General features: G+C 39.9%; 4 protein-coding genes across 4 annotated transcripts in view; all 4 read left to right on the forward strand.

Moving 5' to 3' along the window:
• The first annotated feature begins 1,462 nt into the window (after positions 1-1,462).
• Positions 1,463-3,281, forward strand: LOC111472353 (pectinesterase-like). The gene is made up of 2 exons (XM_023118030.1): positions 1,463-2,480; positions 2,556-3,281. Exons 1-2 carry the CDS (start codon positions 1,487-1,489, stop codon positions 3,251-3,253), a joined length of 1,692 nt encoding a protein of 563 aa, XP_022973798.1. The 5' UTR covers positions 1,463-1,486; the 3' UTR covers positions 3,254-3,281.
• A 567-nt stretch (positions 3,282-3,848) lies between these two features.
• Positions 3,849-4,701, forward strand: LOC111472352 (probable pectinesterase/pectinesterase inhibitor 21). The gene is made up of 3 exons (XM_023118028.1): positions 3,849-4,031; positions 4,147-4,417; positions 4,496-4,701. The coding sequence occupies exons 1-3, from the start codon at positions 3,849-3,851 to the stop codon at positions 4,699-4,701; spliced, it is 660 nt and encodes a 219-aa protein (XP_022973796.1).
• A 7,265-nt stretch (positions 4,702-11,966) lies between these two features.
• Positions 11,967-13,752, forward strand: LOC111472354 (pectinesterase-like). The gene is made up of 2 exons (XM_023118031.1): positions 11,967-12,974; positions 13,053-13,752. The coding sequence occupies exons 1-2, from the start codon at positions 11,987-11,989 to the stop codon at positions 13,748-13,750; spliced, it is 1,686 nt and encodes a 561-aa protein (XP_022973799.1). The 5' UTR covers positions 11,967-11,986; the 3' UTR covers positions 13,751-13,752.
• Positions 13,753-20,263: 6,511 nt separating this feature from the next.
• Positions 20,264-20,550, forward strand: part of LOC111472265 (pectinesterase-like) — a 3,738-nt gene continuing 3,451 nt past the window's right edge. The window contains exon 1 of the mRNA XM_023117913.1: positions 20,264-20,332. Coding sequence (XP_022973681.1) covers positions 20,264-20,332 — 69 coding nt within the window. The remainder of the gene's footprint in view (positions 20,333-20,550) is intronic.

Genomic DNA, 20,550 nt, shown 5'->3' on the forward strand with positions numbered 1-20,550 from the left:
CGAATTGATTACATTAGTAAGGAAAATATAAGAATAGATCGCGAAATTAAAAAACAATAAAAATAATTATTTTGGTAAGGAAAATATGAGGATAGATCCAATCACGAAATTAAAAAATAATAAAAATAAACTATACCTAACAAAATAAATAAAAAATACTATAGAACTAGAGTCGAACTTGTGCGAGAATAATTCTAGAGAAGCTGGGTTAGCAATTTGGAAGAGAAGTATGCTAAGGTTCTTAATATATTTTATTATTTGGTTCAACTTTAAAGAATATGTATGCTTTACCGACTGTAAAGGTGAATGAAATCAGTCTAATTCATCTTGAGTTAGGTTCAGCAGAATGAGTAGGGAGAAAAGCTGATAGATAGTTTACGGTTCAGGGGTGAAGACAGGAGAAAGAATCCATCATTTTATTCTTCTTTCAATTCATTCTCTTTTCTTTTACCTCCTTCAATCAGGAAAAGGTGAATGAGTCAGTAGGGAGAGGATGAAACTCGAATGAATAGTCTTGACTCTCCTGTAAAGGAAGGTTTTTGTCCCATGAGCCCAAAATTGAATTGAATCAGTTCGGGTTCAGAAAAATTAACCCAATCTAACTCGAAATGATAACCCAACCCAACTGAACCCCAATAATTCGAGTTGGGTTGGTCCGAGTTGTCGGGTTGAATGTACACCTCTAACGAATAGTTGGCGATGGGTCAGCCACCTTTCGTGGAGGTTGAGTCGTTATTATAGGTTGTGGCTGACTTGGAGCAACCCGTCTCGGTTGTGGTTGACTCGGAGCAACTCGTCTCCTCCTCGGTCGATCATAGGACTCTATGTGAGCCCACTACTTATCGACTTATCTTAGTGAGATCCTTACAAGTTGCCATGACACTATACGTAAGTCGAGGCTTGATTCAATACCCTACGATACTTAAGTAGTGGTCACATCAATATTGTTTTTACCTTTGTCGAGTTTTTTTTTCAAAAAATAAAATGTAAATTTTAATAGAAAATAGCAAAATTCATTTAATGATCATTATTAAAATTTATTTATTACAACAAAACCTTTGGACTTATTTACTAATAAATTGTATTTTTACCTTTAAATCATCAATTTTTATATCAATTTTAGCTGAGTTAACTAACTTCTAATTAAATAATTAATAATTACTCAAAAAATGGGTTAATTTAAATAATTAACGTAATCACGATTTTTACCACAAACCTAGCCAAAATTAACTAAATTAATCCTAACTTTAGAAAAGCAAAAATTTTATTTAAAAAATAAAGTGAAAATGATTGGTCCATAATGCTCCAACTCTAACAATATTTACTATAATTTTGAAATTCAGTTAAAATTTTCTCATATAAAAACAAGTCATTTGTTGAACCGAAGGAATCAAGGCAACAACTTCCCATTTTCTATTATCCAACAAAACAAAACAAAACAAAAAAAAAAGCAAAAAAAATAGCTCGAGATTTGTAGCGAAGAAACATGGCGTATGACGGCGGTGGATGCAAGAACAATAAAGTTGCCCTGGTTGGGTTGTTGTCTCTGTTTTTGGTTGCCTTGGTTAATGGTGCAAGTGGCGCAGGAGAGGACTCTGGGTCCTCTAATGTTGCCATTAAGACTATATGTGAGCCCACTACTTATCGTGAAACTTGCGAAGAAGCCCTGGTGAAGTCCAATGTTGACTCAAAAGACCCACGTGAGTTGATCAAGGCAGGGTTCCATTTTGCTATTGAGCAGCTCAAAGCGGCAATTGCAAATTCCCCCACTTTGAAACAAGCCGCCACCGACCCCATGGCGAAAGAAGCCATTGATACTTGTGACGAGCTCATAGATTATGCAATTGATGATCTTTTAACTACGTTTGATCAAATCACTGATAGTTTTAGTTTAAATAGGGTGGATAATTATCTTAAGAATCTTAGGATTTGGTTGAGTGGTGCGTTGACATATCAAGAAACTTGTTTGGATGCTTTCGAGAATGTTACTGGCGATACTGGTGAAAAGATGACGAATTTGTTGAAGACGTCAAAAGAAATGACCGCTAATGGACTTGTGATGGTGGGTGAGGTTACATCTCTTGTGAGCTCTTTGTGGAAGGCGCTCGGGCTGCCAGAAACAGGGCGACAACTCCGAGCAAAAGAACTCGATGAAGAAGATGAAGAGGAAGAGCCATCTTGGGTCAATGACAGGCGAGGGCTACTCCAAGCCACTGGTGCCAAGATTAGGGCAAATGTGGTGGTGGCTAAAGACGGAAGTGGAAAGTACAAGACAATAACTCAAGCCCTTCAAGATGTCCCAAGGAAGAGCAATAAAACCTTTGTGATTTATGTCAAGGAAGGAGTTTACCAAGAGCAAGTAATGGTGGACAAAACAATGACCTGGGTCATGATGATTGGAGATGGTCCTACCAAGACCAAGATCACGGCCGGCAAGAACTTCAAGGATGGAACATCCACATTCAAAACTGCTACCTTTGGTAAGTTACCATCTAGTTTATTATCATATTCATACAAATTTAAAAAATGAATTTAACATTTCATATTCTTAACAGCGGCGGTTGGAACCAACTTCATTGGAAAAGACTTGTGGTTCGAGAACTCTGCTGGGCCTGAGAAACACCAGGCTGTGGCACTCCGAGTTCAATCAGACATGTCAATCTTCTACAATTGTAGAATGGACGGCTATCAAGATACTCTCTACACCCATGCTCATCGTCAATTCTTTCGAGATTGCACCATCACTGGTACCATTGATTTCATCTTTGGCAATGCTGCTGTCATCTTACAAAACTGTAAGATATTTGTGAGGAAGCCAATGGAGAATCAAAAATGCATCGTCACTGCTCAAGGTCGGCTCGAGAGGAAAGAGCCCACTGGTATCGTCCTCCAAAATTGCGCCATCTCTTCTGACCCTGGCTTCTTCCCCGTCCGCCATGTCTTCAAGACCTACCTTGGCCGCCCATGGAAGCAGTATTCAAGAACCATCATCATGCAATGCCAAATTGACGACTTGATCCAACCTGAAGGGTGGCTTCCATGGGAGGGCGATTTTGCTCTCAAGACTTTGTTTTACACAGAATTTGATAACAGAGGACCTGGTGCAGCAAAACAAAATAGAGTTAAGTGGAGGGGAATTAAACAAATCACACCAAAGCATGCCATTGATTTCACCCCTGGGTTGTTTATTCGTGGTAATCCCTGGATTAGGCGCACTGGAGTTCCTTACTATTCGGGCATGGCAACGATCTAAAATCAAGGGAATAGAACTCCTAGAATTCTCGACAATTATGTATAAAAACATTAATTTATTGCTCATTTTAAGATTTTGAATAAAACAATGAGCTCATTTTAAGATTTTTTTTTCTTTTTTTGTTAGTAAGATATTTAATTTTTAAATTTTAATACGCAAAAGATCTTTAGTTTAAAATATGTTATAATAATTTTTTAAAATAAAATTATTTTGCTGGAGAGACTAAATTATTATACCGATTAAATTGTTATGCATTAACGATCATCATGACAAAAGTTAAAGGTCCCATTATCAATCCTAAACATTGTAGCGATGAAAAATCAGCGTTAATCAATCAACGGTACCGAAGATTGTGCAATCTCGGTAGAATTGACGGTGAGCATGGGGTAGAGAGTATCTTGATAGTCGTCCATTCTACAATTGTAGAAGATTGACATGTCAGATTGAACTTGGAGTGCCACAGCCCGGTGTTTCTCCCAGTTGAGTTATCGAACCACAAGTCTTTTCCATTGAAGTAGGATGAGACTTGGCAGAATAATTTTCAATTGTAATAGAAAATAATAAAATTCATTTAATGTTCTTGAGTCTACACAAAATGAATGATCATCTTGGGAATCTTAAGATTTGGTTGAACGGTGCATTGACATATCAAGAAACTTGTTTGGATGGTTTCGAGAATGTTCTTGGCGATACTGGTGAAAAGATGAAGAGTTTGTTGAAGACGTCAAAAGAAATGACCGCCAATGGACTTGTGATGGTGGGTGAGGTTACATCCCTTGTGAGCTCTTTGTGACAGAAGCTAGGACTGCCACAAACGACAACTTCGAACAAAAGAATCCAATGAAGAAGAGGAAGAGCCATCTTGGGTGAGCAACAGGTGAGGGCTACTCGAGGCCACTGGAGCTAACATCAAGGCGGATGTGGTGGTGGCTAAAGACGGAAGTGGCAAGTACAAGACAATAACTGAAACCCTTAAAGAGGTACCATTGAAGAGCAATACAACCTTTGTGATTTATGTGAAGGAAGGAGTTTATGAAGAGCAAGTGATGGTGGACAAAAAAATGACCTATGTCATGGTGATTGGAGACGGCCCGACTAAGACCAAGATCACAGGTAGCAAGAATGTCGTTGATGGGACAACCACATTCAAAAGTGCTACCTTTGGTAAGTTGTCATCTAATTTATAGTCATATTCATACGAATTCAATAAGTGAATTTAACATGATTGCATATTCTTAACAGCGGCGGTCGGATCCAACTTCATCGAAAAAGACTTGTGGTTCGATAACTCAACTGGGCCTGAGAAACACCAGGCTGTGGCACTCCGAGTTCAATCTGACATGTCAATCTTCTACAATTGTAGAATGGACGACTATCAAGATACTCTCTACCCCCATGCTCACCGTCAATTCTACCGAGATTGCACAATCTCCGGTACCATTGATTGATTTTATCTTTGACAATGCTTCTGTCTACAGAACGGTAAGATCTTAGTGAGGAAGCCAATGCCGAATCAATCATGCTTTGTCACTGCCCAAGGTCGAACCCAGAGTAAAGAGCCCACCGGTATCATCCTCCAAAATTGCACCATCTCTTCCAACCCTGAGTTCTACCCCATTCGCCATACCAGTAAGTCCTACCTTGGTTGCCCATGGAAGTGGTATTCAAGAATCATAATCATGCAATGCCAAATCGATGACTTGATCCATCCTGAAGGTTAGATGCGATGGAGTGATGATTCTACTCTCAGGACTTTGTTTTACAGAGTTCGATAACAAAGGACCTGGAGCAGCAAAAGAAAATAGAGTTAAGTGGAAGGGAATTAAAGAGATCACAGCAAAATAGACCATCAATTTTACCCCTTCGTTGTTTACTCATGGTGATTCTTGGATCAAGAGCATCCGAATACCGTACACTGGTGGCATGATGAAAATCTAAAACCAAGACCTTTTTGATTGTTTATTCGTGGTAATCCCTAGATTAGGCGCACCGGAGTTTCCTACAATGGTCTAAAACCAAGGAACCAGACAAAATTTATTTAAAAACATTAATTTATAGTTCATTTTGAGATTTTGAATTAAACAATTCTTTCTCTTTTTTGAGAATATAATGATTTAATATTTGTAGTTTAAATTAGGTTATAATTAAAAAAAAATTTAATAATATTTTTTTTTTTTTTTTGGAGAGACTAAATCATTATACAGATTAAATTATTATACACTACAATTTCATAAAGTATTCTACCGGGTCTAACAATAGCTACCTAATATTCGGGGATCCTTTCCTAAACTCGTGTGTTTTTGTGGGTCTTAGTGTAACGGGTTTGTCTGGAAATATACTTACCCATATTTTTCCGACGCGTCGTGCATTTCGTGTCATTGCCCTTCATCCCGCTTCGATTTGGGTAGCTGTTGTTAAACTAGGTAGAATACTTTATAAAATTGTAGCGTTAACGGTATGGCTGAAAAAATGAATCTAGTAATAATTTTTTCAATAAAAATGAAAATATGGACATTTTTTCTTTATTATATGAAAAATTGTTAATGGTTATTTAACCCATTGATTTAGTTATAATGAATTATTAAAAAAAGAAAACATAACATTTAAACATAAACATAAATTTTAAAAAAGGACTAAAATTGTATTTTAATTTATTTTAAGATTGACTTTTTTAAGAAAATAAAAAAAAAGTAAGAGTAGTGCCAAAGTTGAGACAAGTTCAAAATTCAAAAAAGAATTGATCTATGTGATAATATTTATGGGATTCCCGAAGTTATAAATAGAAGGTTGGTCTCGAAAATCCAAGAATTATAGATGAATCTATAAAAAGAATTAAATTATGTGAACCGAGAACTCAACATGAGACAAGTTCACCCAACAACCGACCAAGTCAAGAGCCAGAACGTGGTGCCATATAACAAAAGAGAAGTCAGAAGCATCCACTCGAACTTATCTCCAAGCTGATGGAAGACATCAGCAAGATCCAACAACTGACCAAGTCAAGAGTAAGAACCTAGTGCCATATGACAAAAGAGAAATAAGAAGCATAGACAAGTTCACCCAACAACTGACCAAGTCAGGAGTCGTGGTGCCATATGACAAGAGAAATCAAAAGCATCCACTCGAACTTGTCTCCAAGTTGACGGAAGACGTCAGCAAGATCCAACAACTGACCAAGTCAAGAGTCAGGACGTGGTGCCATATGACAAAAGATGGTGCCATATGACAAAAGAGAAGTCAGAAGCATCTAGAGGCAAGTTCACCCAACAATTGACCAAGTCAAGAGTCGTGGTGCCATATGACAAAAGAGAAGTCAGAAGCATCCACTCGAACTTGTCTCCAAGCTGACGGAAGACGTTAGCAAGATGAGCATTATGACAAAAGATAGTCAGGTGCTTAATAATTTTATACCTTTATGAAACACAACAAATTCCATCGAGTCGAGTCGGCAACAGTCAGAGAGTTTGGATCATCATCGGGACGATGCCGAGATTGTGTAGGGGAGAATTTCACAATTAGTGGGGCGAATGTGCCCTGAGAAAGTCATCGAGGACGATGACTAAATTAAGTGGGGGAGAATGTCACAATCTGCAATACAATTGTGCCCGAGTAAGTCATCGAGGATGATGACTAAGTTAAGTGGGGGAGAATGTCACAACCATACTATAAAGAGAGTAGGTTGTGACCCTCGCGTCATGACAAGCAAAGTGGCGTCCCTCAAGAGACGTCCATCTGGCCATATGCTGGCCAATATAGAAGAGTGTCATGATGCGATCGAGGAGGACGATGCATCATCCAACACACCACCACACGAAGTGGGCATTGAAGACAAGTTGAGACATAAGCAAGACAAAGNTGGTGATTCTTGGATCAAGAGCAGTGGAATACCGTACACGGGTGGCATGATGAAAATCTAAAACCAAAGGAATATAGCTCCTAGAATTCATGAGTTGAAGCTTTTTGTTTATTTGTCCTAATCTACTTTTCGGGCATGACAATGGTCTAAAACCAAGTGAATAGGACAAAATTTTATTTAAAAACATTAATTTATCGTATAGTTTGAGATTTTGAATAAACGATTTTTTCTCTTTTTTGGATCCCCGTTACAATATGTTATAGTTTAAATTCCCTGAACCCATACGTGTTTTTGTGAGTCTTAGTGTATCGGGTTTGTTTGGTTATGTACCCATATTTTTCTGCCGCGTCGTGCATTTTATGTCATTGCCCTTTGTCCCACTTCGATTTGTCTAGATGTGATCCAAGTGGGTTCAAGTGCTTGAATAATGTATCTAGTGATATTTGGGTTATAGTGAGGTTAGACGAACACGACTCTCCACAATAGTATGATATTGTTCACTTTGAGCATAAAGTCTCATGACTTTGCTTTGGGCTTCCCCAAAAGGTCTTATATACCAATGAAGTTAGTATTCCTCACTTATAAACCAGATCATTCCCTAAATTAGCCAATGTGGGACTTTCATCATCCATGGTTATTTCTCAAACTAAATAACTTTATCAATTAAGATCAAATCAATTTAAAAATTGTTAATGTATAAATTTTATGAGGAATAATCTTCAAATTTTTTTTACTTATTTGAAAATTATTTATGATTTTAGAAAAATTGTATGCAGATTTTAAATCAAATCAAGAGGAAATAATTATAAATCACTCCACTAAATTTCTAAGTAAAATTAGTTTATAAAAGTATTAATTTAGAAATTTAAATCTTAAAATTAGTCTCAATTATTAAATTATTAGGATTTTCTTTTTGTTAATTTCTATTAAAAAATGAATCTACAATAATTTTTTCAATAAAAATGAAAATATGGATATTTTTTCTTTATTATGCGAAAAATTGTTATTATTTAACCAATTGATTGAGATTTAATGAATTATTAAAAAAAGAAAACAATACATTTAAACATAAAAATAAATTAAAAAAGGACAAAAATATTATTTTGATTTAGTTTAAAATTTACTTTTTAAGAAAATAAAAAATTAATAGTATTTTAGTTATGGGATTCCGAAAAAGTTATTAATAGAAGGTGGTTCTAGAAAATTTGAAAAATTACATATATTTACAAAAAGAATTAAATTCTGGAACTGAAAACTAAACATGAGGCAAGTTCATCCAACATCTGAACATGTCATATGACAAAAGAGAAGTGAACTCTAACAAGTGGACAGAACTCTAAAAAGCATCTAGGCAAGTTCACCTAAAGAGTCGTAAGCACCCACTTGAACTTGTTTCAAGCGGAAGATGTCAGCAAGATCTAACAACTCAGCAAGTCAAGAGTCAGAACCTAGTGCCATATGACAAAAGAGAAATCAGAAGCATCGAGAGGCAAGTTCACCCAACAACTAACAAAGTCAAGAGTCGTGGTGCCATATAACAAAAGAGAAGTCAGAAGCATCCACTCGAACTTGTCTCCAAGCTGACGAAAAACATTAGAGAGATCCAGCAACTGACCAAGTAAAGAGTCAAAACGTGGTGCCGTATGACAAAAGATGGTGCCATGTAAGAAAAGAGAAGTCAGAAGCATCTAGAGTCAAGTTCACCCAACAACAAACAAGGTCAAGAGTCGTGGTGCCATATGACAAAAGAGAAGTTAAAAGCATTCACTCAAACTTGTCTCCAAGCTGACGGAAGACGTCAGCAAGATGAGCATTATGACAAAAGACAGTGGGGGAGAATGTCACAACCATACTATGATACTATGAAGAGAGTAGGTTGTGACCCTCACCTCATGACAAGCAAATTGGCGTCCCTCAAGAGACGCCCATCCGGCCACATGTGGGCCAATATAGAAGAGTGCCATGATGCGATCGAGGAGGATGATGCATCATCCAACACACCACCATGCGAAGTGGGCATTGAAGACAAGTTGGGACATAAGCAAGAGAGAGACATTGAATAGACATGAAGAGTAAAGATAGGCTTGTTGAAGGGCAGGGTAGGGCCTCGGGCCTTAACCTCAAAAAGTCGGGATTTTAGAAGGAATTTGGACATGCGGTTCGGGATTTAAATCCATCCATATGAAATATGAATGCTCACCAAGTTTGGTGTCAATCGGACATCGGACGGACAATGCACGACACCGTATGACCGTTCACCAAAATCATGTCTACGCCTGAAAATTTAAAATGGCTCAAGATGTACTATAGGGGTACCATGGTGTTAACTCTCCACCACCCCTGGGTCCTGTGGTCTAAGTGAGCTACCCTGTGGCACATACACGTGTATCACAGTGTGGGCGAGCGTGCTGAGACGAGTATCTCGGGCGATTTTCTTTGAAATGGATTTTTGAAGGACAGTACCGGACGGCATGGGTGTGCCGGTATTGCGCCCTAGCCCGCGTGTTGGAGGTTGCTACATACTCCCGCCATCCGGTACGGTATTCGTAAATGACTCGGCATGGGCACGGAGGGCCGATACCTCTATAGAACCCAGATGGATGGATGTTCGGGAAGTCCCAATAAGATGAAAGACACGCGGTCCCATTCTCGATGGCATGACCGTGCGAGTTATGATGGCCGACGACATCCCGAGACTCGGGGTGGCGTCAAGATATATGGACCCGTCTATGGGGATCGAGATGACAAATGAGATGCGACGTTGCATTGAGAGACCTTGGCTCGAGCAGAGGCAAGGTAGAGCCGAATGACTTGGCCTAGTGCAGAGGCAAGTCGGATGTGTCGCAGACAATTGAACATGCACGCGCAAGCGGCGTGTGTGGTTGAACAAGCTTGGATTCCGCACAAGCGATATTGGATTGGCGAAGACAAACTTCGCCTAAGGTCCGACGAAGCCACAAAGTCGGGGCGAAAAATATATATGGGGCTTGATTCCCCTTAAGGCTAGTCGTGAGCGTGTCAAGATCACGATGCCACACGGTATAAAATGTAGGACCGTGACACTGATCAGGGTTCCTTCCTTTCAAACAATGCCAGTATTTGGATATAGTAGCCACATGATTGCCCCCAAAATCTATAACAATTTTTGAGAGAATGACTATGTTTGTGTCAGTGTCGCGTGAAACTTGAGGGCACGANACGAAGCCACAAAGTCGGGGCGAAAAATATATATGGGGCTTGATTCCCCTTAAGGCTAGTCGTGAGCATGTCAAGATCACGATGCCACACGGTAAAAAATGTAGGACCGTGACACTGAGCAGGATTCCTTCCTTTCAAACAATGCCAGTATTTGGATATAGTAGCCACATGATTGCCCCCAAAATATATAACAATTTTTGAGAGAATGACTATGTTTGTGTCAGTGTCGCGTAAACTTGAGGGCACGAGATTGCTAGTCTTGGAAGCAGCTGATCAGTTAGATCGGCTAGGAAACAAGAAAGCACGTGGGACGATAGCAATGGCCAAGATAAATTTTCTTACATCTAATCGAAGTTATTTAAGTTCATGACCTTTCATAAATGTTTTAAACCTATCTTTGGAGTAGAAGAATGACTAGAATATTGAACGAAAAGCCAACCTATCTAATTGTCGTTCTTTTGGACTTACAAACATCTTAGTTACCACGACATCGTTCATTTTTTGTTAACCATTTAACAGATTTCTACCCTTCTCCTTTCTCGTTTTTTTCATTTTTTGACCACGTCTCCATTAATACCTTGGTGAAACATGGCACAGGTTGCAGCAACCAATATGGCATTGCAGATTCTGGACATGGGAATGGAAGTTCATGGTGCAGGTGGCTTATCTTCTGACACTGTTCTTGCTCATCTCTGGGCTGCTGCAAGAACCTTGAGAATAGCAGATGGCCCTGATGAAGTTCATTTTGGAACCATTGCCAAGCTGGAGCTTCGGAGATCTAAGCTTTGAAAATTGAAAGGAAAAATCTCTCGAACCAAATGAAATATTAGGAACCGATAAAATCGATCCTCAATGTTTCCAAAGAAATTGATATCTTGACATTTCTATCGACAATCAAAACCTTATTCGAAAACTTAGTGTTATTTTTTTTATATCAAATATTAAAATTAATTTTTATTTTTAAGAAGAAAAAACATCAATTTTTTTTAGTTCGATCCTACGGGGTAGGGTTTTGAATCTCTTGACCACATGATCGAAATTGGTTAAAGCTCAACATTATTTAACTAAACAGAATAGCTCCCAAATGACGCAATCCTTGAGTAGTTTATGTAGCTTATGGGACAATTAAGGAAAAATGAGTAGTTTTCTTTTTCACAACAAGTAAGGTTAAAGGTCTCGTTATCAATCCTAAACAAGTAAAGGTTAATGTTCATTTTTGTTGCATCTTTATTAAAATTTATTTATCCCTACAAAAGCTTTAGATTTATGAGTTGTATTTTGACTGATCACAAATTTTTATATTAATTTTATCTGAGCTAATAAGAAAAAAAAAATTTAATTTAAATGTTTAGCATAATCAACGGGGATTTTGAGCACAAAATTAGCAAAATTAACTAAATTAATCTTAAGTTTAGCAAAAATCATCTAAATTTAGATACGAAAATTTTATTTAAGAAAAAAAAATAATAAAAATGATTGGTTAGAAGACTCCTAACTCTAACAATATTTACTTCAATTTAGAAACTCTGTTAAAATTTTCTCATATAAAAACAGGTCATTTGTCAAACGGAGAGAAATCAAGGCAGCAACTTCCCATCTTCTATTACCCAAGAAAACAAAACAAAAAAAAAAAATAATAATAATAATAAAACAGCTTTTGAGATTTGTAGCGAAGAAACATGGCGTATGACCGCGGTGGATGCAAGGACAATAAGGCTGCCCTGGTTGGGTTGTTGTCTCTGTTTTTGGTTGCCTTGGTTAATGGTGTAAATGGCGCGGGAGAGGACCATGGCTCCTCTAATGCTGACATTAAGACTCTATGTGAGCCCACTACTTACCGTGAAACTTGCGAAAAAGTCCTGGTGAAGTCCAATGTTGACTCAAAAGACCCACGTGAGTTGGTCAAGGCAGGGTTCCATTTTGCTATTGAGCAGCTCAAAGCGGCCATTGCAAATTCCCCCACTTTGAGACAAGCCGCCACCGACCCCCTGGCGCAAAACGCAGTTGATGCTTGCGACGAGCTCATGGATTATGCAATTGATGATCTTTTAACTTCCTTTAATAAAATCACCGATAGTTTTGACGTACACAGAGTGAATGATTATCTTGAGAACCTTAGGATTTGGTTGAGCGCTGCATTGACATATCAACAAACTTGTTTGGATGGTTTCGAGAATGTTCCTGGCGATACTGGTGAAAAGATGAAGAATTTGTTGAAGACGTCAAAAGAAATGACCGCCAATGGGCTTGTGATGGTGGGTGAGGTTACATCCCTTGTGACCACTTTGTGGCAGAAGCTGGGACTGCTACAAACGGGGCGGCAACTTCGAACAGAGCATTCCAATGAAGAAAAGGAAGAGCCATCTTGGGTGAGCGACAGACGAGGGCTACTCGAGGCCACTGGAGCTAACATCAAGGCGAATGTGGTGGTGGCTAAAGACGGGAGTGGAAAGTACAAGACAATAACTGAAGCCCTTAAAGAGGTACCATTGAAGAGCAATACAACCTTTGTGATTTATGTGAAGGAAGGAGTTTATGAAGAGCAAGTGATGGTGGACAAAAAAATGACCTATGTCATGGTGATTGGAGACGGCCCGACTAAGACCAAGATCACAGGTAGCAAGAATGTCGTCGATGGGACAACCACATTCAAAAGTGCTACCTTTGGTAAGTTGCCATCTAATTTATAGTCATATTCATACGAATTCAATAAGTGAATTTAACATGATTGCATATTCTTAACAGCGGCGGTCGGATCCAACTTCATCGGAAAAGACTTGTGGTTCGATAACTCAGCTGGACTTTACAAAGGCCAGGCCGTGGCACTCCGAGTTCAATCCGACATGTCAATCTTCTACAATTGTAGAATGGACGGCTATCAAGATACTTTCTACCCCCATGCCAACCGTCAATTCTACCGAGATTGCACAATCTCCGGTACCGTTGATTTCATCTTTGGCAATGCTGCTGTCGTGTTACAGAACTGTAAGATCTTAGTGAGGAAGCCAAAGCCGAAACAACCATGCCCTATCACTGCCCAAGGTCGAATGGAGAGTGATGAGCCCACTGGTATCGTCCTCCAAAATTGCACCATCTCTTCCGACCCTGACTACTACCCCGTTCGCCATACCAGTAAGTCCTACCTTGGTCGCCCATGGAAGCAATATTCAAGGACCGTCGTCATGCAAAGCCAAATCGACGACTTGATCCAGCCTGAAGGTTGGCTTCCATGGAATGGTGATTTTGCTCTCAATACTTTGTATTACACAGAGTTTGACAACAGAGGACCTGGTGCAGCAAAAGAAAATAGAGTTAAGTGGAAGGGAATTAAGCAGATCACCGCAAAAGAGGCCATCAATTTCACCCCTTCGTTGTTTATTCATGGTGATTCTTGGATCAAGAACACCGGAATATCCTACACGGGTGCCTTGATGAAAATCTAAAACCAAGAGAATAGAGCTCTTAGAGTTCCTGAGTTGAAGCTTTTTGAGTGTTTATTCGTGGTAATCCCTGGATAACCAAGGGATAGAACTTAGACAATTATGTTTAAAAACATTAATTTATCATTCATTTTAAGATTTTGAATAAAACGATTCTTTTTCTCTCTTCTTCGCTCTCTTCTTCGTTTGACTGAGTTGCGATTACAATGATTTAATATTTGTAGTTTAATAAAGTCTTTCATTTTTTAAATTACTCCACTAAATTTCTAAATAAATTAATTTCAGAATTTAAATCTTAAAATTGGGCTAAATTACTCAATTATTAGGATTTTTTTTTTTTTTGGTTAATTTCTCTTAAAAAAATGAATCTATTAATAATTTTTTCAATAAAAATGAAAATATGGGCATTTTTTCTTTATTATACGAAAAATGGTTTAACCAATTGAGTTTTAATGAATTATGACATTTAAACATAAAAATGAAATTTAAAAAAGGACTAAAATAGTATTTTATTTTACTTTAAAATTTACATTTGGAAGAAAATAAAAAATTAAGAATAAGTGCCAAAGTTGAGGCAAGTTCTAAATTCAAAAAAGAAACTAATAATATTTATGAGATTTCCAAAGTTATTAATAGAAGGTGGGTCTCGAAAATCGAAGAATTACAGATGAACTTACAAGGTAAGTTCACCCAACAATTGACCAAGTGTGGTGCCATATGACCATATGACAAAAGAGAAGTCAGAAGCAAAGAGAAGTCCGTCAACTTGCCTTGTCTTCTCTTTTGTCATATAGCACAACTGACCAAGTCAACTTGCCTTGACTTCTCTTTTGTCGTATAGCACAACTGACCAAGTAAAGAGTTAGAACGTGGTGCTATATGACAAAAGAGAAGTCAGAAGTATCCACTCGAACTTGTCTCCAAGCTGATGGAAGATGTCAGCAAGATCCAACGACTGACCAAGACAAGATTCAGAACCTGGTGTCATATGACAAAAGATCTGCCATATGACAAAAAGAGAAATCAAAAGCATTGAGAGGCAAGTTCACCCAACAACTGACCAAGTCAAGAGTCGTGGTGCCATATGACAAAAGAGAAGTCAGAAGCATCCACTCAAACTTGTCTCCAAGCTGACGGAAGACGTCAGCAAGATCCAACAACTGACCAAGTCAAGAGTGAGAACCTGGTGCCATATGACAAAAGAGAAGTCAGAAGCATCTAGAGGCAAGTTCACCCAACAACTGGCCAAGTCAAGAGTCGTGGTGCCATATGATAAAAGAGAAGTTAGAAGCATCCACTCGAACTTGTCTCCAAGCTGAAGGAAGACATCAGCAAGATCCAACAATTGACCAAGTCAAGAGTCAGAACGTGGTGCCATATGACAAAAGAGAAGTCAAAAGCATCTAGAGGCAAGTTCACCCAACAACTGACCAAGTCAAGAGTTGTGGTGCCATATGACAAAAGAGACGTTAGAAGCATCCACTCGAACTTGTCTCAAGGCTGACGGAAGAAGTCATGGAAGAAGTCATCAAGATGAGCATTATGACAAAAGATAGTCAGGTGCTTAATAATTTTATACCTTTCTGAAACACAACCAATTCCAGCGAGTCGAGTCGACAGCAGCCAGAAAGTTCAGATCGTCATCGGGATGATGCTAATATTGAGTAGGGGAGAATTTCACAATTAGTGGAGCGAATGCGCCCCGAGAAAGTCATCGAGGACCAAGACTAAATTAAGTGGGGGAGAATGTCACACGATTGTGCCCGAGTAAGTCATCGAGGATGATGTCTAAGTTAAGTGCGGGAGAATGTCACAACCATACAATGAAGAGAGTAGGTTGTGACCGTAACAATTCGAGTTTCTAGAATAAAATAAAATAAAATAAAAATAAAATAAATAATTAAATGTAATCTCTCCGGAAATCAAGGGATTTCAGACTTTTATTACCTAATAGAAACATTCCTATTTCTCTAAGTTTCCTTATCCTAAACCGTAAAATGCCTTATTGGGAAATGTCTTGAGATTATTTTTATATTCTATGCTCAACCTTTTACATCTCTCAAAAACTATTTCCTCTCCAAACTTTCCTCCAGAACGTTGGGGTTGCTCTTCGGAGGAAGAATCGAGTGGAAGTAAGGTATTGATGTCGGGATCATTGTGTCAAAGAAGGTTGATCGTCGAAAATCGATGTTGAGGACGTTGTGGGATCGTCGGCGCGTCGCCGAAATCAGGGAGGCATGTCTTGAGATTATTTTTATATTCTATGCCTAACCTTTTACATCTCTCGAAAACTATTTCCTCTCCAAACTTTCCTCCGGAATGTTGGGGTTGCTCTTCGGAGGAAGAATTGAGTGGAAGTAAGGTATTGCTGTCGGGATCATTGTGTCAACAAAGGTTGACCATCGAAAATCGATGTTGAGGACGTTGTGGGATCGTCGGCGCGTCGCCGGAATCAGGGAGGCATGTCTTGAGATTATTTTTATATTCTATGCCCAACCTTTTACATCTCTCGAAAACTATTTCCTCTCCAAACTTTCCTCCGGAACGTTGGGGTTGCTCTTCGGAGGAAGAATCGAGTGGAAGTAAGGTACTGATGTCGGGATCATTGTGTCAAAAAAGGTTGACCGTCGAAAATCGATGTTGAGGACGTTTTGGGATCGTCGGCGCGTCGCCGAAATCAGGGAAGCGGAAACTATGGTTTCATCGCTTGTCGAGTAATGGAGGCAAGGTTTTTAGAATTGGATTTATTAAATGTAATATCCCTGGAAATCATGGGATTTCATACTTTTATTACCTAATAGAAACATTCCTATTTCTCTAAGTTTCCTTATCCTAAAACTGTAGAATGCCTTATTTGAGATTATTTTTATATTCTATGCCCAGCCTTTTACATCTCTCGAAAACGATTTCCTCCCCAAACTTTCCTCCGGAACGTTGGGGCTGCTCTTCGGAGGAAGAATCGAGTGGAAGTAAGGTATTGATGTCGGGATCATTGTGTCAAAGAAGGTTGACCGTCGAAAATCGATGTTGAGGACGTTGTGGGATCGTCGGCGCGTCGCTGGAATCGGGGAGGCGGAAACTAGGGTTTCGTCGCTTGTCGGGTAATGGAGGCAAGGTTTTTAGAATCGGGTCGAGCCGCAGACGCACGCCTAATAGCTCCGGCAGCTTCGCACGCATATACAGTGCGACTCGGCTCGCACGTGTATGAAATTTGTAACGCCCCAGATACACCGCTAGCCGATATTGTCCTCTTTGGGTTTTCCCTTTTGGGCTTTTCCCTTCAAGACTTTAAAACGCGTCTACTAGGGGAAGGTTTCCACACTCATTATAAATGGTGGTTTGTTCTCCTCCCTAGCTTATAAAGGGACATCACGATCCACCCCCCCTTCGGGGCCCAGCGTCCTCGCTGACACTCTTTCCTTCCTCCAATCTATGTGGGACCGCCCCCAAATACACCCCCTTCGTGGAACAGAGAGAAGGTTGGCACATCGTCCGGTGTCTACCCCCTTTCGGGGAACAACAAGAAGGCTGGCGCCCCCAAATCCACCCCCCTTCGAGGAACAGCAAGAAGGTTTGCACATCGTCCGGTGTCTGGCTTTGATACCATTAGTAACGACCCAGATTCACCGCTAGCAGATATTGTCCTCTTTGGGCTTTCCCTTTCGGGCTTCCCCTCAAGGCTTTAAACACGTCTGCTAGGAAAAGGTTTCCACACCCTTATAAAGGGTGTTTTGTTCTCCTCCCCAACCAATGTGGGACATCACAAAATCGGCTCGGTTCCATCAATTCCCGCAGCTCGATTTGGCGGCTAGTTGGTCGGCTCAGAAGCTCAGCTTGATGGCTCGGTATCACTATAATATATCAATTCCAAGGTTTTCAGCCCTTCCGAAGCCATTTCTGCCCTTAGTTTTACCATCTGAGGTCAAAATGGTTCCTAACCGTTAAAGACAGATTAGGTCGGGAGTTTATTTTGATAAATAGCATGAGATTTAGCTAGGGTATGTTATGAAAGGTTCCCAAGTTTTTATGTGGTTATTATAGGACGTATTTAACCGTTGGGATTAGCTTGTCGTGAGTGACTTCGGCCAAGGCCATCGAGGTAAGTGACCTTACTGTTGGAGTTAGTTTACTACGTGTGTTGTATGATGGTGCGTTCCCTATGGCCCCTGCATGCCCATGTTTTATTATGTGATATAACCATATGATGTATGAATTATGTGACTGTTTATGCTACGAAACGTAATGGATTATGTTGACTGTTTATGTCATGTGAATACGAATAATATGTTAGTAATATATGTCATGAAAATGTCGATCGATGTCATGGATACACGTAGTATTATCGAGTCATGTCATGAGATGTTTATGCAACTTGAATGTACTTTCATGTTATGTAATATGTCATGTAATGTAAGTCATGTGAGATTTCATGTAATGTAAGAAACGTATATGCGATGATAGCACTGCTTATGTAATGTCATGTTAGATATGTTAAGGGACCTCATGCATATATGTATGTCACGTGCATCGGGATTCTTCCCCTTTATTATAGAAAGAATGAATTACGATATTTATGTTCGCCATGATATCATGCGGACCCTTTTCTGTTCTGTGGTGTCCGGCGACGTGTAACACGTTGTGCTCGACCAAACCAGGCCTAGGGGGTATGTGTACGAGCCCGCCTGATAGGTCCATGTACGCGTACATAGGCCGTGTGTGAAGGAGTACCACACATCCAACCCTACCCGGAATAGAAAAGCGCCCAAGGCCATGTAAAGTTTATGAAAAGTTAGGTCCCGCTCATATGTTGCGTGTTTTCATTTCTAATCCCAACAGTGGGGTGACTTACTGAGTATTTCATAAAATATTCATGCATGGGTGGCACCACTAATTAGGTTTATAAAATTAGGGGCGTTACAGTGACCCTCACCTCATGACAAGCAAATTGGCGTCCCTCAAGAGACGTCCATCCGGCCACATGCGGGCCAATATAGAAGAGTGCCATGATGCGATCGAGGAGGACGATGCATCATCCAACACACTACCATGCGAAGTGGGCATTGAAGACAAGTTGGGACATAAGCAAGAGAGAGACATTGAATAGACATGAAGACTAAAGATAGGCTTGTGTAAGGGCAGGGTAGGGCCTCGGGCCTTAACCTCAAAAAGTCGGGATTTTAGAAGGAATTTGGACATGCGGTTCGGGATTTAAATCCATCCATATGAAATATGAATGCTCACCAAGTTTGGTGTCAATCGGACATCGGACGGACAATGCACGACACCGTATGACCGTTCACCAAAATCATGTCTACGCCTGAAAATTTAAAATGGCTCAAGATGTACTATAGGGGTACCATGGTGTTAACTCTCCACCACCCCTGGGTCCTGTGGTCTAAGTGAGCTACCCTGTGGCACATACACGTGTATCACAGTGTGGGCGAGCGTGCTGAGACGAGTATCTCGGGCGATTTTCTTTAAAATGGATTTTTGAAGGACAGTACCGGACGGCATGGGTGTGCCGGTATTGCGCCCTAGCCCGCGTGTTGGAGGTTGCTACATACACCCGCTATCCGGTACGGTATTCGTAAATGACTCTGCATGGGCACGGGAGGGCCAATACCTCTATAGAACCCAGATGGATGGATGTTCGGGAAGTCCCAATAAGATGAAAGACACGCGGGCCCATTCTCGACGGCATGACCGTGCGAGTTATGATGGCCGACGACATCCCGAGACTCGGGGTGGCGTCAAGATATATAGACCCGTCTATGGGGATCGAGATGACAAATGAGATGCCCGTCTATAAATTTTTTATTTTCTTCCAAATGTAAATTTTAAAGTAAAATAAAATACTATTTTAGTTCTTTTTTAAATTTCATTTTTATGTTTAAATGTTACTCTTTTTTTCATAATTCATTAAAACTCAATCAATTGGTTAAACCATTTTTCGTATAATAAAGAAAAAATGCCCATATTTTCATTTTTATTAAAAAAATTATTAATAGATTCATTTTTTTTTAGAGAAATTAACCAAAAAAAAAAATCCTAATAATTGAGTAATTTATTTAGAAATAGTGGAGTGATTGGAAGATTTTATTAAACTACAAATATNGACTAAAGATAGGCTTGTGTAAGGGCAGGGTAGGGCCTCGGGCCTTAACCTCAAAAAGTCGGGATTTCAGAAGGAATTTGGACATGCGGTTCGGGATTTAAATCCATCCATATGAAATATGAATGCTCACCAAGTTTGGTGTCAATCGGACATCGGACGGACAATGCACGACACCGTATGACCGTTCACCAAAATCATGTCTACGCCTGAAAATTTAAAATGGCTCAAGATGTACTATAGGGGTACCATGGTGTTAACTCTCCACCACCCCTGGGTCCTGTGGTCTAAGTGAGCTACCCTGTGGCACATACACGTGTATCACAGTGTGGGCGAGCGTGCTGAGACGAGTATCTCTGGCGATTTTCTTTGAAATGGATTTTTGAAGGACAGTACCGGACGGCATGGGTGTGCCGGTATTGCGCCCTAGCCCGCGTGTTGGAGGTTGCTACATACACCCGCTATCCGGTACGGTATTCGTAAATGACTCGGCATGGGCACGGGAGGGCCAATACCTCTATAGAACCCAGATGGATGGATGTTCGGGAAGTCCCAATAAGATGAAAGACACGCGGGCCCATTCTCGATGGCATGACCGTGCGAGTTATGATGGCCGACGACATCCCGAGACTCGGGGTGGCGTCAAGATATATAGACCCGTCTATGGGGATCGAGATGACAAATGAGATGC

This window comes from Cucurbita maxima, unplaced genomic scaffold (genome assembly GCF_002738345.1).
Source record: "Cucurbita maxima cultivar Rimu unplaced genomic scaffold, Cmax_1.0 Cma_Scf00069, whole genome shotgun sequence".
NCBI classification, from domain to species: Eukaryota; Viridiplantae; Streptophyta; class Magnoliopsida; order Cucurbitales; family Cucurbitaceae; genus Cucurbita; species Cucurbita maxima.